The sequence below is a fragment of the Porites lutea genome, chromosome 14 (genome assembly GCF_958299795.1).
Source record: "Porites lutea chromosome 14, jaPorLute2.1, whole genome shotgun sequence".
Lineage (NCBI taxonomy): Eukaryota > Metazoa > Cnidaria > Anthozoa > Scleractinia > Poritidae > Porites > Porites lutea.
In genome coordinates this window covers 16,835,434-16,851,523 of record NC_133214.1, presented here as the reverse complement: position 1 = coordinate 16,851,523, position 16,090 = coordinate 16,835,434, and the positions used below count along the sequence as shown (strand labels likewise).

General features: G+C 41.7%; 2 protein-coding genes and 1 pseudogene across 2 annotated transcripts in view; 2 read left to right on the top strand and 1 right to left on the bottom strand.

The window, feature by feature from the left end:
* The window catches only part of LOC140924821 (armadillo repeat-containing protein 8-like), a 28,926-nt gene extending 24,208 nt beyond the window's left edge, over positions 1-4,718 (top strand). The window contains exons 17-19 of the mRNA XM_073374824.1: positions 781-879; positions 3,124-3,386; positions 4,622-4,718. Coding sequence (XP_073230925.1) covers positions 781-879; positions 3,124-3,386; positions 4,622-4,652 — 393 coding nt within the window. The 3' untranslated portion in view covers positions 4,653-4,718. The remainder of the gene's footprint in view (positions 1-780; positions 880-3,123; positions 3,387-4,621) is intronic.
* LOC140924802 (uncharacterized) overlaps positions 1-16,090 on the bottom strand; it is a 451,675-nt pseudogene that overhangs the window by 108,985 nt on the left and 326,600 nt on the right.
* Positions 9,403-16,090, top strand: part of LOC140924864 (uncharacterized) — a 7,201-nt gene continuing 513 nt past the window's right edge. The window contains exons 1-2 of the mRNA XM_073374865.1: positions 9,403-10,543; positions 15,480-16,090. The exon at positions 15,480-16,090 is cut by the window's right edge and continues 513 nt beyond it. Coding sequence (XP_073230966.1) covers positions 9,406-10,543; positions 15,480-16,090 — 1,749 coding nt within the window. The 5' untranslated portion in view covers positions 9,403-9,405. The remainder of the gene's footprint in view (positions 10,544-15,479) is intronic.

Below are 16,090 nucleotides of genomic sequence, written 5' to 3'. Positions count from 1 at the left end.
AGTCTCAAAATAGCCAGGAAAATTCTTCATTAAATCCCCTGAGGAAGGACGGCTTGACCGTCCGAAATATCGGGAAACCTCAAGTCACTTTTCTCTTGGCTGTTTTGTTATTTATGTCTATATTTTTGTCTAGGAAAAGTAGGGCCGTTGTAGTACTAGATAATGAACAGTACCACGAGCAATTGCTCGGTATCAACTAATATTACATGCTTGTTGTCGCCATCTTTGATTTTGAAATGGGGAATACTGGGGAGGGTAATAAGTGGGACCATTAGGGTGGGTATGAAGGGAAAACAGAGGGAATAGGGAAGGAAATCTCCCCCACCAAACCCCTCCCCTACTCCTTCCCTGCCTTTTATGATACGTCCACCACAACCTGGGCGAGAAAAAGTAGGAAGCCCCCCTACTGTCTCCTCTCTTTCCCCTCCGCCCCCTTCAGCTCCCCTTTTGACGCCTGCCACACAGGCTACCCATGAAATGTTTACGCAGCAAACTAGGGTTATGCAGTAGGCAACATTAAGCTGGTGGGAGGGGGCTTACTGTACGGCAACTCCCAAACAATTCTGTTATCCGCACTCCGAGTCTCGGGTAGTTATCTCCTTTTCCGGGTCAATTGCCAGCCATTTGACGTGATAACGATGTCTTATCAATTTTAAGGGCAAAAATAGAACTACCGGTGGAGTGTTTGCAGTATTATGTCGTACGTAAGTCCTGCAATACTGCATTATTTTGAATTAGCAATAGTGACAAAATATATTGATGTTTGTTCTCTTAACGCAGGATATTGACCGTATCATGTTGTTACATGGCGCTCGTGTTATGGAGAGTGTAAAGCCGATACTGGACAGCGAAACACGCACAGAAGATGTTAAAGAACAGGTAAAACACAATGCAGCGTCTCTCTAACTACCGGAACAAATAGCCTGAGAAAAAAGGTGAATTGGTTTCCCCGCGAAATAACGCCTGAGAAACGAGCGCAGAAATTCCATACTGATAACGCGTCACTTCCAGCATCTAGGTTGTGCTTCTGATTGAGTCACTCAGTAAAACAAATTTCCCTCGCGGCACGACCAATCAGAACCACTACCAAGATCTGCGCTAGTTCATCAGAAGTCATTTCACGGGGAAATCAGCGGGTGTCGTCGTGAAATGTGGGCCGTTTTCTCAGGCTACTCAAAAATCCTTATCTTTTTTTACTTGTGCCCGCTCCTGCTTGCCTTGACAAGATCTGTTTATTTCCACATACAAGTTCTCCAGACTGATATACATACACTTCCTTTAAGAATTAGTTGAGAGATTATAATATAAGATCTAGGCATTTTCCTTTAGGTTATCATTTTTTTCTCATATTTGTTCTCTCGGTTGAGTCAGTTTTTTGTTGGTTCTCTCCCTTGCTCGGAGAGGTTTTTCTCCGGGTACTTCTGTTTTCCAAATGCCAATTCGACTGGGAATAGTAGACGAAGAACCAATACACCACATAATCGTTATTATCATTAGAAGCAAATTTTTCTTTCTTTTCATTGGCCGAGAGCCCTCCACGTGACCTGCAAATAACTGCCTGCAAATAATGGTCTGCTCATGCGCAATGCGGTCCAACTGTGTTTGGCTGCAAATAATATTCTGCTCATGCGTAGAGGAAACCGTGCATTTCTCCTTCTTGCGATCACTCTTGCGTGAAAATGGAAGATCGCTTCGCTTCCCAAGGATATTCATTAAAAGAACAAACTCGGTGATCGAATGATAATGATAATGCCACAGGCAAATCACGATATTTTGCTCAACCTCGTCCAGTAATTGTTAATTATTTTAATCGTTTTTATTATGTATTTATATTGCTAGGAGAAATCTTGGAACTAATATTGCTACTAGAGTTAAAAACGGTTAATACGGACACCAACGGGTCATGCGTATAGGCTTAAAAGCAACAGAAGGATGTTTTAAAAGTAACTCAACTATAATTTTATCGTCAGCATCGAAGAAACCTTCACTTCAAAGAGCTGTAACACGTTTTGTTCTAATACCCCTCAGCCCCGGAGCCAAGTATGAATTTTAAGAATTCGAAACTGACCTATTCCTTAGACTGTTTACACCAGTGCTGTCGCTAAAATTTCAAGTTGCCGATTACATGCAATTAGTAGGAGGAGAATTGTACAGCTTGGAAGTTCTGGGTCAATTTAGGTTCCTGGGAAACTGCCCACCCACCCCTCCCCTAAGCCAACATTTTGCCCTTAAGTGAGAAGTAAGTGTTAATGTTGACTTAGGGGAGGGGTAGGTGGGAAGTTACCCAGAAATCTAAATTGATCCGAAGTTCTTTTGGTTGTATTTTCCTTTTTTTTCCTATAAGAGTAGCCGGTTCTCACGTAGACTGGGAAAATCCCCGCCCCCGGCTCTTAGTGACAGCCCTGAGTTTACACCCACTATCTTTCAGTATACCGTCGAGCTAGAGCTTGCTTTGCGTTACGGGTGGCAGTCTCTGTTTCAAATGTACCGAGGGGATGGACGTCGGGGTTTGTCGCACTAGGAAGAGAAAGGCGAGAAATTTCATGTCTCCTCCAAAACCGTCCCTCACTCCCTAATTACACTCATCACATAAACACTGATCCCCAGACTAGACTCGGTGCATTTGAAACCAAGATGACCGCCCGTAACGCAAAGCGCTCGATCTCGACGGTCTTATGGAAAAACAGAGGACTTTGAACCCCGGAGGGGGTGTCTACTGCCATATATGGGCTATATAGGTATGTGCCCGCTGTGAACGGTATGGTTTTCAAGCAGTTTACTCTAGGATAGGGTATATAAATCAGAGCGTTTAGGTCTAGAATAGGGTATTATTTTTCAGGAAACTGATCAGTTGGTTGAAGATTTTATCTAGACTAGGGATTGTGGTGTAGGGTTTTGTTTTGGCTAGACTGTGCTAGTGACCTCAGTAGTTTCTGGAAAACAGCTACTCTAGGATAGGGGGGATTGGGGTAGTTAACTCTAGTATAGGGTAGCAAAATTTAGCTGAACTAGCTCTGGTATAGGTTAAGGGTTCCAGGGTCCCAGCGGCTCAGACCCACCTAGAAATTCCTAAAGTACCTCCCCGGGCTTTGAACAGTCTTACTCGTTCCTTTGCTTCCACAGGCTCTGTGCGTAATCGCCAACATCGCCAATGGCTCAACAGCTAAAGAATTTGTAATGGGTGATGAAAGCTTACTAAAAAGACTGATGCAGTATATGATGAACGATAGCGTCAAGTTACAAATGGCTGCCACGTACTGCGTGTCCAACCTCGTGTGGAGCACAGAAGAAGGCGCTGTTGAACGGCAGCAAAAACTCCGCGATCTGGGCGTACAGAAGCTTCTACAATCTCTCCTAACAACGTCTGATGTCAACCTCTTTGAGAGGTAGGTTAATTTTAAGATGTTGAGAATACAGTCGAGAGAAAAACACCCATTCCGTGAAATAATGAACATATGAGTACTGCATATTAGAGCCCGTTTACATGGAGGTGGGGGACCCCAGGTAGGTGAGGTAACCGGCTAAGGTGGGGTAACCCGCCTGTCCATATAATCTCTCATTTCAATTTGATCACGTTTACATGATATGTGGGGGTGACCCCGCCACATGTTACCTCACCTATCTGGGTCCCCCCACCTCCATGTAAACAGGCCCTTAGAATTGCGTTTGATTTATTTTATTCCGGGACAAGAATGCGCCGAACTATGTGGCAAATCTCTTCCGTCGCAAATTTTTGGACCTTTGTAATGATTCGTCTAATTCATCAATTTCCCAGCCACAGTCCTGGATTTTACCATACAATGCAGTGGCGGATCCAGACCGTCAGATAGCGGGGGGGGGGGGGGCATCCAGACCCGGAGATGAGGGGGAGGGGGCCGGTCTCAAATTTTTTCCGGCCTTTTGGGCCTCACCTGGGTCTAAAAATAAGTGGGGGCGGCCCCACGGGCCCCTCCCCTAGATCCGCCACTGTATTGAAATCCAAGACAAGAGATTTTTGTATAGTTTATTTCATGTATTCTCATTCCAAAATACGGTCCATCGAACGCGCCCTTAAAGTGACTTTAATTCAGTTTAATTTAGAAAACTGAATTAAAGTCACTTTAAGGGCGCGTTCGATGGACCGTATTTTGGAATGAGAATACTGTTTGCCTTAATTTAGAAGAAAAATCTCCAGCCGGTGTAGCAGGCGCTTGAGCCCTTGACCTCAACGATACCGGCATAGCTCTCGTTTTCATGACTGTTTGCCTTTTCCACACAGCCAATAGTCGGTGACAAGGCTCGGGCTGAAAGCCGGCAAGCAACCTCGTTCCCAGGGACCTCTTCAACTCCAGGGGACGAGTAGAAGAGGGCCTAGGAACCAGGTTGGAAGGTCCGAACACGATTGCGCGCAGTGCGTGTATTTCATCACTTGTCCATTGCACGAAACAATTTCTGGTGAAGTAGTAACGCAAAGTTGAATAGTTCCATTTCCGACATTGCGTGACATGGCGTAAGGCTTCATTCAATAGCAAAACCTAATCCAAAATAATAAGCATGTCTTTAAAATTGATGGAACTTATCGTACTTAATATTTCACTGTCCTCTCTCCGTCTCTACCTTTTTCCTTTTATTCCCCCCACAGGGTCAAGACAGCCCTTCAGCAGTTCACGTGATTTTTAACTATTTAATCAATGTACAAAGCTGTATACCTGTTAATACAATATTCATTGTTGTTATCACACTCTTTTGTTGAAGTTTTTTATTATCTAAATCAAGGCGCTCTTTTTCTATTACTTCTCATGCCGAATGAGTGGCGGTGTTACAGTGATACGGGCATCCCCATTCCCAAAACCCTAGTGATATGGGTATCCCCTTCTCATATTACCTTAACGATTTGGGTTAGGGTTAGGGTTACAGGGGATGCCCATATCACTGGGGTTTTGAAAATGGGGATGCCCATATTACTATCACAGCGGTTCGGACCACACCCTAACTCCAACCCCTCTCTTACTTTGCCTGAGTAGGTTCGCTCTTTTCGGGTGTTTTTGACTATCCCTTTCCTGATCATATCATTTCGCGTATTGATAACTGGTTTTCTCACTTTGATTAGTATTTGATATGATGCTTCGTCACCGCTTGGTTTTGTTCCAAAGAGCGTTAGCCTACAGAAGCAGCTGGCGACTGTAATTCGCCCCTTCGCCAGTCCCTGTCCCAGGCCTTCTTGGTCATTGCATTTTGGTGATGTGTCCGAGACGAAAGGAAACTCTCTCGAACCACGTGACCCGAAAAGCATCGGCCGCGCGCAATTATGAGGCCTACTGACTAGCAAATTCGCCCCTAATTCGCCAATCAAAAAACGAGAAGGAAACTGGATCCAGTTAACTTTCGCAGAGACTTGTGGAATTGTTACCAGGGACATGGAAAAAATCGATCATTTGCATAATGGCGTCATTATTTACTACTACAGGATCCGCTTCGTTTTTCCTTTCATATTTTAATTTGATAATCCCAGAGAGGTTTACATAACAAAAGCCCTAATTTGTATCAGAGAGCAAAACCCTGTGATTGTGGTCGTAGTTGTCAAAAGACGTCATCGTGTAAATCACCTTTTAATTTTGGCCAACAGTTGACCGGCGCGTCCCTAGAGACGATCCCAGAAACCAATGCGGGACGCATTTCGGTTCCAGTTCCCCTCTCGTTGGGCGAATATAGATACCATCGGTTCTCAACGTCTGAGTGAACATTAGACTCTCGCTGGCACCCGATTTATGATTACCGTTACAACATTTCGCCCCCTATTGCAATCTAACTTTGTCACCTCTTTGTCGCGAATCAAACGTAATGGATCAACGGTGTGTAAAATGTGGATTTTTAACTTAATATTTAACAATTATTCCTCGAGCCCTAATGGGCTCCGTGTCAATAGCCCATGAGGCCGAAGGCCGAATGTGCTATTGACTCAGAGCCCATGAGGGCGAGAGGAATAATTGCTTTTAGTAAAAGCCAACTAGTTGGTCAAAAATATTGAGACAAAACAACTTCAGCTAGCAAAACGCGATTCAGCCGCCATTGTTTTGGTTTTCAAAGCCGGCGCTTTTCGCTGCTAGTAGGCTATAACATATAGCCTAGTAATAGCTCAAGCAATCAGAACGCAGCATTAATAATAGACCACTAGTTGGATTTTACTTAGAGGTTTTAATGTACTTTGTACTCAACCCCATCCACGAGCAGTTAGGTTAAACTATTTTATCGTGTAGTTATAAAGGAAATAAAACTTTTTTCGTTGAGGGTAACACTTAATATTTCTCGATAATTTACACGTGACCCTCAGAAAAAAAGGAATAAAAACCACGAAAATCAATCAAAAAACTATGATTCATAGGCGAGAATTTAAAGATAAACTAGCGAAGGAATTGCTAAAGATTGTTCGCTTCAATTAACTTAAAAAAAACCCTAACTTTCAAAATGAGGCCAGGTGCACGACCTTCCTTGTGAAAATGAGTTTCATTTGCATGGAAATGAAAAATCATTTCCATATCAAAGGTTAAGCACTTAACCTCTTTTCGATACAGAGGCCCGGGGGAACTCGGAAATGGCCTATTGGATTCCGATGGTACTTCCAGTGACATCGGAGAAGCTTCTGTCACAGACAACTCTCTCCGTTGAGGATTAAAGACCGGACCGGCGGGACAGCGGTAGCCTGCGAGCAAGCTCTCCATTTTAAGAAGTCGCGAAAAGCGCGTTTTCTCGCGGCTCGTTTCTCTCGCCATAATTGAAGAATTTCCTTGCAGGCTAGGAGAGAAATAGAGCCTACTTAATAGAGTTTCACCTGAAAGCAACGTTCGAACTGGTAAAGTCTTGAAGGTAACCATATTATATGTAGTCCAGATAAAGAAAGGCCGAGTTTGCATTAGGCAAATTTACAAGTAATATGATGATCTTTTAAAGGCGACTTTTTTGCAACGCATTCTACCGTTATCTAGTCTGCGAAGCAGGCGCCGCTTATATATTTTTTACAGGCCGCGCCCGCTCGAAGGGGAGAGGAGGCCCCCTCTCTTTTTCTCCCCTCGCGAGTCCTCGAGAATTATTCCTTCGCCTTAAAGAAAAAGCGGCGACTGCTAGGCAGGCTAACAGTTATCTGGAGGATTCAGCACGGTTTCACGGACAAAACTCGGCAAACACCAAAAAAACGCAGCGGAATTCTTCGTGTCGACTGTCTCCTGTGTCTGAGGAAGACTGGGTTAAAACACGCTGAGTCATCACTTCATCATTCCCGACTCTTGCAAACAAATTGCTGAAGGTAAGGAGAGCTTTTCAGTACTTTATACATTATACATATCTTAGAGTGATTTACGTGTTAGAATTAATTGTCACAAGAAAAGAGCCAAGATTTTAAGCCTGTAGTGATGTACGAGTTCGCCTCGCTTGGCTCATATGCAAGCGAGTACTGATGAACACATGTTTACCGCTAGGTTTAATTGTTGTTCAGAAATCCCATGAGTATATCGGATTGAGCTGATTATATTTGCCTTCGTAACAAGCGTTTCGGCGCGAATTTGTTGAACAAAAGCGTTCCACCTTCAACGAACTCGCGTTGAAACGCTTGTTCCGCCGCCTATAGCGGACAGACAGACTTAAGTTGTAGGGTTCCCAGAGATTTATGAGATTTAAAACTAACAGTTTAGTGGAGATATATCGTTGTTTTAGTTAGGCAGTGTTGCAAAGACGAGGAGGATGGGGGTTATTAGGATTTTGTAAATACGGAAGATCGAAAATCTGGAAATTGTCTCTCACAGTAATTTGCTACATCAACCACCCCACTCTGCATAACTGCAAATCAACCCATGGGTGTGGCTCAGGACATTATACAAAGTCTTACATAAAGCATATACTGTCAAATTCTGCTTTGTTAACAAAATAATCTTGACAGGGAAAACTGGGTTAAACGGCAAAATTTAATTTGGTGACCAGTATGCAGGGCTGTCAATCCCCCACTTCTTCAAATATTGAGAATTGATGGGGAGGGATGATAAATGATGTCATAATGCATACGTCACATGACGTCATTTGTGAAAAAAACATGCAAAACAGATGTTATTGGAACTGTAACATTTGACCTAATTGGCCTACTTTGCACCAATAACATTATTGCTTATATTACAAAGGTATACTGGAGTTTGTGAGGAAATGTTCGATGTTAACAGTAAAATAGCTCAAACAATGCAATGTATTTGCAGTTATATTGTCAGAAAGTCGATTCTACAAGAAACGGCAAACTTGGGCGATTATCCAGGGCCGAGTTGTTCAAAGCTGGGTTAAGATAACCCAGGGTTAGTGCGAGATTTGAATTCAGATTTGAAAGCTTAAAAAGCATTTCGGTTTTAATTTTTTTTGTCCACAAGTTGATGATTGGAAGCTCTAAAAATTACAGAGAAAATTATCCGAGAAAATGCTTCTGAACACAAGAAAAAGAAACCAGGGTTAAATTTAACCCCGGGTTAAACGCTAATCGGCCTTCGAACAACTGGGCCCAGGAGATTTCAGACTCTAATCTGGAGACCAGGAGAAACGGTTCAAAATCTGGAGTCTCCCGGATTATCCGGGAGAGTTGACAGCCCTGCAGTATAGGAGATAATCTAGGCATATATGTTACTGGGCCCTGAACACTGCTGTGTTTTCATTCAAGATCGGGGTATCAATAGTTTTGCAAATATTACAAAACCATTCATGCCAACTCTCCCAAATACGACACTGATCTCCCAGTCTCCCGTACGAGTCACCAAATCTCCCTGATAAAATCGAGTTATGAGTTTTTCTGTACTTTAATTTAGAATTTATTCCATTTTCTTCCAAAATTCAAATTTTCTTTGATTCCTAATTCGGTTTCTGGGGTATTTTTGTACGTATTTCTTCACTGACGAAGACTATTTCGCCATCACAATCATGTCCATACCTCATGTAAGACTTAATAATAATGTCTTAAGCCATTCCCGTGTGATAACTTAGGGACTGGATAGAATTTTGCTTATGAGGGTGTTGGAGATGGGGGGGGGGGGGGACGGTGAGGTTGTTGATTTTTTGGGGGCTAATGCAAAAGAGAGAAAGAGAGAGTCTCCAGATTTTAGATTTCCAGAGATTGGCATCTCTGCAAAACTGTGAGTTGACCAAACAAAATGGACTGGTTTCTTAGCAAGACAAGGTTTGAAAAATGTCAGCTTCAATGGTACAATGGTAACTAATTTCATTGCCCCTGTAATTACTTTTTAGATCTAACAAATCAGGAACATTTCAGAAATGTTTGTATTGTTGCAAGTACGTTTGGGAGTTTGTCCATATCTTGGGAAAGAGCCCCTTTGTTGACCTCACTGGATTATATTGTTTAACTTAATTTATTTCATGATGAAAAGGATTGATAAAGGAAACTACATGTCTTTAAATAGGAAACAGAGTGAAACAAGCTTTACAAAAGTAGGAAACCTAAAACAACACCAGAGAGTCCACATGGGAAAGAAGTCTTACAAATGTAAACAGTGTGGCAAATGTTTTAGAGGAACAGTAAAACTAACAATACATGAACGAGTTCACAATGGGAAAAAACCCTATGAATGTAAGCAATGTGGCAAGAGTTTTAGTCAATCAGGAAACCTAAAGTCACATCAGAGAGTCCACACGGAAGAGAAGCCTTTTGAATGTACATGGTGTGGCAAGTGCTTTAGCAGAGTAGGGGACCAGAAAAGACATGAAAGAGTTCATACTGGAGAGAAGCCTTTTGAATGTACATGGTGTGGCAAGTGTTTTAGCAGAGTAGGGGACCAGAAAAGACATGAAAGAGTTCATACAGGAGAGAAGCCTTATGAATGTAAACAGTGTGGCAAGTATTTCAGCCGAGCATTTACATTGAAGGTACATGAAAGAGCTCATACTGGAGAGAAGCCTTATGAATGTAAACATTGTGGCAAGTGTTTTCAACAGACAGGAGATTTGAGGGTGCATGAAAGAGTTCATACAGGAGAGAAGCCATATGAATGTAAACAGTGTGGCAATTGTTTCAGCCGAGCATTTACATTGAAGGTACATGAAAGAGCTCATACTGGAGAGAAGCCTTATGAATGTAAACAGTGTGGCAAGTGTTTTCAACAGACAGGAGATTTGAGGGTGCATGAAAGAGTTCATACTGGAGAGAAGCCATATGAATGTAAACAGTGTGGCAAATGTTTCCGACAAACAGGAAATCTGAGGGTGCACGAAAGAGTTCATACTGGAGAGAAGCCATATGAATGTAAACAGTGTGGCAAGTGTTTCAGCCGAGCATTTACATTGAAGGTACATGAAAGAGCTCATACTGGAGAGAAGCCTTATGAATGTAAACATTGTGGCAAGTGTTTTCAACAGACAGGAGATTTGAGGGTGCATGAAAGAGTTCATACTGGAGAGAAGCCATATGAATGTAAACAGTGTGGCAAATGTTTCCAACAAACAGGAAATCTGAGGGTGCACCAAAGAGTTCATACTGGAGAGAGGCCATATGAATGTAAACAGTGTGGCAAGTGTTTCAGCATAGCACGTAACCTTAGGAGACACAAAAAAGTCCACACTAAACGAAATAGGGGTACCTATCATAGTAACAGACGTCCGTCTAAACGTTTGCTTCGTCAGCGCAATAGCGGAGGAAGTAACCGAGTTGATATCAGTTCAGGAATTAAAAGCAACCGACTGACTCAAAGAGACACTAGAAACAGAAGTCGTGTAGTAAACTTCCAATCAGCTACCGTTGAGACACACAGCTGTTGGATTTGTCAAGAGGAGATGAGTAGTGGAGTTCTTCTTCTTCAACACTATGAAAATCATATGAGACATGTAGAGGAAGATGAGCTCTAAAATTAAATGGTTCTCAGGGGCGTAGCTAGCGTTTCGACTAATTATAGGCCTGGCTGACTTTCATTTCCACATATCCTGAAAATTGCACGCTTGACTAGTACGCACTGACCTCACCAACACTTTGAGTTCTTAAGCTTTTTAGCTCACCCCAACAACACATAATTTATTAAAAGTGGTGAAGTGATCAAAGCAGAAATTTGTAGGCCCGGTCCTACAGGTCTGTGGGCTGGTTACGCCTCTGGGTCTCGTTCAGGTTTTCGTATGTTTCGTTTCTGTTCTGTTAGGTTTTGTCATAAGTCGAAGGATCGCAACGTTTGGTTTAGGTTACTTGTCATGAGTGGCTTTTATTTTCAGTGGGTTGTTTTATCTCGGTGAAAAGTTCGAATTGTGATTTTCTTAGGTGATTTGATGTAGTTAGCAGACGTTGTTTTTTTTGTGGACGGGAAGAAAAATTCTTTTGCAATCCCGTTATGTTCTTTTCGCGATGGATAATTCAAATTACTTTTTGAAAGAGAAAACATTTCTTAAATATTTTGAAATTTAACATATGGACAGACAATCCTGTGAGATGAGCTCGTTGAATATCTTTAGAAAATATAATAATACAATAAAGCAGCCAGAGGTTTTTTAAAACAGTGTCTTATGAATGGCCGACTCTAGAGTGACATGGAGGAAAACCTTATGTTCGCCTCATTTCCTTGACAACCCATCCGCATAAATGTTGACATTTTTCCGGATTTGAACGCAAAAGGAAAGATAGCGGCTTTGTTTCGGGGCGACAGCCTAAGGAAAAAGTTAAAAAAACACACACACAAAATAGAATTCCGAGAACAGCGAGAACTGAACATTCGTGATTGCAGTTTATTGTGTGTTTTGTTGTAGCCTCGTGTTGAGTACTTTCGCAACCCTAGTGGTTCAGAAAATATACGTATCGAGAGCGTTCTGACTTTGTTCCTATTCGTAGTCAGGAAACACTTCTCAAATGGACTGACATTTAACATTTGATCAAACACGCCTACAAGGACTTGAAAAACAAATTGACCCGAGAGAATGCGAGCTTCCAAATCATCTTTTTCACTTTTGTCGACTCTCAAGTGACGTAGAATGCTACCTCTTGTTCAGGGTTCTTCCATGAAAAATTATCCAGGGCCCAGTTGTTGGAGAGCCAATAAACGCGAACCCGGGATTAAATTTTGATCTGCGTTTCTTGCTCTTCCGTTCAAAAGCATTTTATCGGTTAATTTTCTTTATTCTCTATAGCGCATCAAATCATTGCATTGCAGGCAAAAAGAACTAAACTGAATTTGCTTTTCAAGCACTCATATCTGATTTTAAAATTCGCACTGACCCTGGGTTATCTTAACCCTGCTTTGAATATCCCGGCCCAGGGTTACTTTTCACGTTTTTGACTCCACAAAAGCACAAGCGTCTCCTTGACCCGGAAGTCGAAGTGAATACCCACAAAAACACATTGGAAGACACCTTACTATTTTTCCTCTTTCTTTCTAAGCGTTGTCTTCGCATCCTTCTGTCAAAAAAGAAATAACCACCCCATTTCTTATCTAAGAAAATAGACGCCATTTCGTGACCTGACCACTGGTTACCACGCGAAATGACGTCTGAGGAACGAGCGCACAAATTCCATACTGATGATGTGTCACTGTCCGGATCAGGGTAGTGCTTCTGACTGGTTGAGGCAAATTTTTAGCTAGTAAGACGAACTACCCAGATCTGGGCAGAATTGCTTTGATGGGATTATTCTTCTAACTCGTTTCTTGATACTTGTCAGGTTTCGTGATCTGGTAGAACTTTTAAGCACCGTTTTTTTTTTAGCGCTGGACGGCAACCGTAAAAGAGTTTCTGCATTCTTAGGCGGTTGATTACTCCAAGTTTTCGGTCAACTCGTCTCTATAAGAGTAAAGAAAAGAAGCAATACAAATTTGGTAGCGTCAAACCAACGGTAAAATCATCAGCATCAAAAATATTTCTGGAATGTTTAATGTTATGTTGCACAGAAAAGCCAATCGGGCGTGAGATGACGTCATTTTACTGCTACTAGCAGAATCCATTTCGTTTTTCCTTTCATATTTTGTTTGATAATCCTGGAGAGGTTTACATAACAAAAGCCCTAATTTGCATAAGAAAGCAAAACCCTGAGGTAATATGGTCGTAGTAGTCAAATGAAGTCATCGTGCAAATCGCCTTTTAATTTTGGCCAACAGCTGACCGGCGCGTCCCTAGATACGATCCCAGAAACCATTGCGGGACGCATTTCGGCTCCAGTTCCCCTCTCGTTCGGCGAATATAGATACCATCGGCTCTCAACGTCTGAGTGAACATTAGACTGTTGCTAGCACCTTAAATTACCGTTACAACACTTTGCACCCTGTTGCAATCTAACTTTGTCACCTATTTGACGCGAATCAAACGTAATGGATCAACGGCGTGTAAAATGTAGATTTTTTACTTAATACGCGGTTTTAATGTACTGTGTTCTCAACCCTACAAGCAGTTAGCTTAAACTATTTTATCGTGTACTTGTAAAGGTAATAATAATAATAATAATAATAAAACTTTATGTTGAGGGTAACACTTAATATTTCTCGATAATCTACACTTGGCCCTCGGAAAAATAATGAATAAAAAACACAAAAATCGATTTAAAAAACCTATGATTCATAGGCGAGAATTTGAAGATAAACTAACGAAGGATTTGCTAAAGATTGTCCACTTCAATTCGCTTAAGTTGTTTTCGAAAGACGTCAAGGTTGTATGAATATGTAAAGTGAAATCAGTTGGATAACCGATCGTACTTCCAGTGACATCGGAGAAGCAGAAATTATTCTTTCAAATTCTGTCACAGACAACTCAACGTTCTCCGGTGAGGATTAAAGACCGGACCGGCAGAAAAGAGGTAGCCTGCGCGCAAGCTCTCCATTTTGGGAAGTCGCGACAAGTCACGGAAGAGCAGCGACTTACGATAGCGCGTTTTCTCGTGGCTCGTTTCCTTCGCCATAATTGAAAAATTTCGTTGCAGGCTAGGAGAGCGACAAAAATGGAACCTACTTAACAAAGTTTCACCTAAAAAAAATGTTCGAACTGGTAGAGTTTTTAAGGTACCCATATTATATGTATTCCGGATAGAGAAAGGCCAAGTTTGCATTAGGCAAATTTACAAGTAATATGATGATCTTTTAACGCGACTTTTTTTGCAACGTATTGTACGTTAGTTACTTTTCAGAGGCCCCGCCCGCGCGAAGGGGAGGGCATGGGGAGGGGAAGCCCCCTTCTCCTTTTCTTCCCTCGCGAGTCCTCGATAATTCTTCCTTCACCCTAAGAAAAAGCCAGACTAGCCGTTATCTGGAAGATTTAGCACGGTTTCACGGACAAAATTCTGCAAACACCAAACGAACGCAGCGGAATTCTTCGTCGGACCCTGTCGGCTGTCTCCTGTGTCCGAGGAAGACTGGGTAAAAACACGCTGAGTCATCACTTTATCATTGCCGACTCTTGCAAATCATTGCTGAAGGTAAGGAGAGCTTCTCAGTACATTATATACATATCTTAGAGTGATTTACGTGTTAGCATTAATCGTCACAAGAAAAGAGCCAAGATTTTAAGCCTGTAGTGATGTACGAGTTCGCCTCGCTTGGTTCTTAAAGCGCCCGTTATGCAGGCGAGTACTGATGAACATATGTTTACCGCTAGGTTTAATTGTTGCTCAGAAATCCCATGAGTATATCGGATTGTGCTGATTATATTTGCCTTCGTAACAAGCGTTTCCGTTTTCTCGTGTTGAAACGCTTGTTACGCCGGCCATAGCTGATAGACATACTTTAGTTGTGTGGGGGTCCTAGAGATTTATGAGATTCAAAACAAACAGTGCACTGGAGATTTCTAGTTGTTTTGGTTAGGCAGCGTTGCAAAGACGAGGAGGGTGCTTAGGATTTTGTAAATACGGAAGAAATTGTCTCTCTTACAATACTTTGCTACATCAACCATGAGGCTCAGGGCTTACACGAAGACTTACATAAAGTACATACTGTCAAATTCCGCTTTTGTTAACAAAATAATCCTGACAGGGAAAATTAGGTTGAATGGCAACCTTAAGAACACAAAACTTGAATTCAAATTTAACTGTGAAATTTGGTGACCAGTATGGGAGATAATCTGGGCATATATGTTACTGGGCCCTGAACACTGGTGTGTTTTCATTCAAGATTGGTGTATGAGTAGTTTTGCAAATAATACGAAACTGTGAGTTGACCAAAAAGAAATGGACTGCTTTCTTGACAAGACAAACTTTCAAAATGTCAGCTTACAGTACAATGGTAAATAATTTCATTGTACCTAATTACTACTTGCATGTAAAAAATCAGGAACATTTCAGAAATGCTTGTATTGTTGCGTATTGTTGCAAATACATTTAAGAGTTTGCCCATATCTTGGGACAGTGCCCCTTTCTTCACCTCACTGGATTTTATTGTTTTAGAAAGTTGAGCCTTTAACAAATAACTTAATTTATTTTATGATGAAAAGGATGTCAAGAAACCTAGACCAACACCACATGGGAAAGAAGTCTTACAAATGTAAGCAATGTGCCAAGAATTTTAGTCAATCAGGAAACCTAAAGGCACATCAAAGAGTACACACAGGAGAGAATCCTTTTGAATGCAAACATTGTGGCAAGTGCTTCAGCCAAGCAGTTACATTGAGAGTTCATGAAAGACGTCATACTGGAGAGAAGCCTTATGAATGTATACAGTGTGGCAAGTGTTTTCAACATACAGGAAGTTTGAGGGAGCATGAAAGAGGTCATACTGGAGAGAAGCCATATGAATGTAAACAGTGTGGCAAGTGTTTTCAATATAGAGGAAGTTTGAGGGAGCATGAAAGAGGTCATATTGGAGAGAAGCCATATGAATGTAAACAGTGTGGCAAGTATTTTAGCCATGCAGCAAATATGAAGAGGCATGAAAGAGTTCATACTGGAGAGAGACCTTTTGAATGTAAACATTGTGGCAAGTGTTTCAGCCAAGCAGTTACATTGAGGGTACATGAAAGAGTTCATACTGGAGAGAAGCCATATGAATGTAAACAGTGTGGCAAGTGTTTTAGACAAGCAGCAAATATGAGGGTGCATGAAAGAGTTCATACTGGAGAGAAGCCATATAAATGTAAACAGTGTGGCAAGTATTTTAGACATGCAACAAGTGTGAAGGAGCATGAAAGA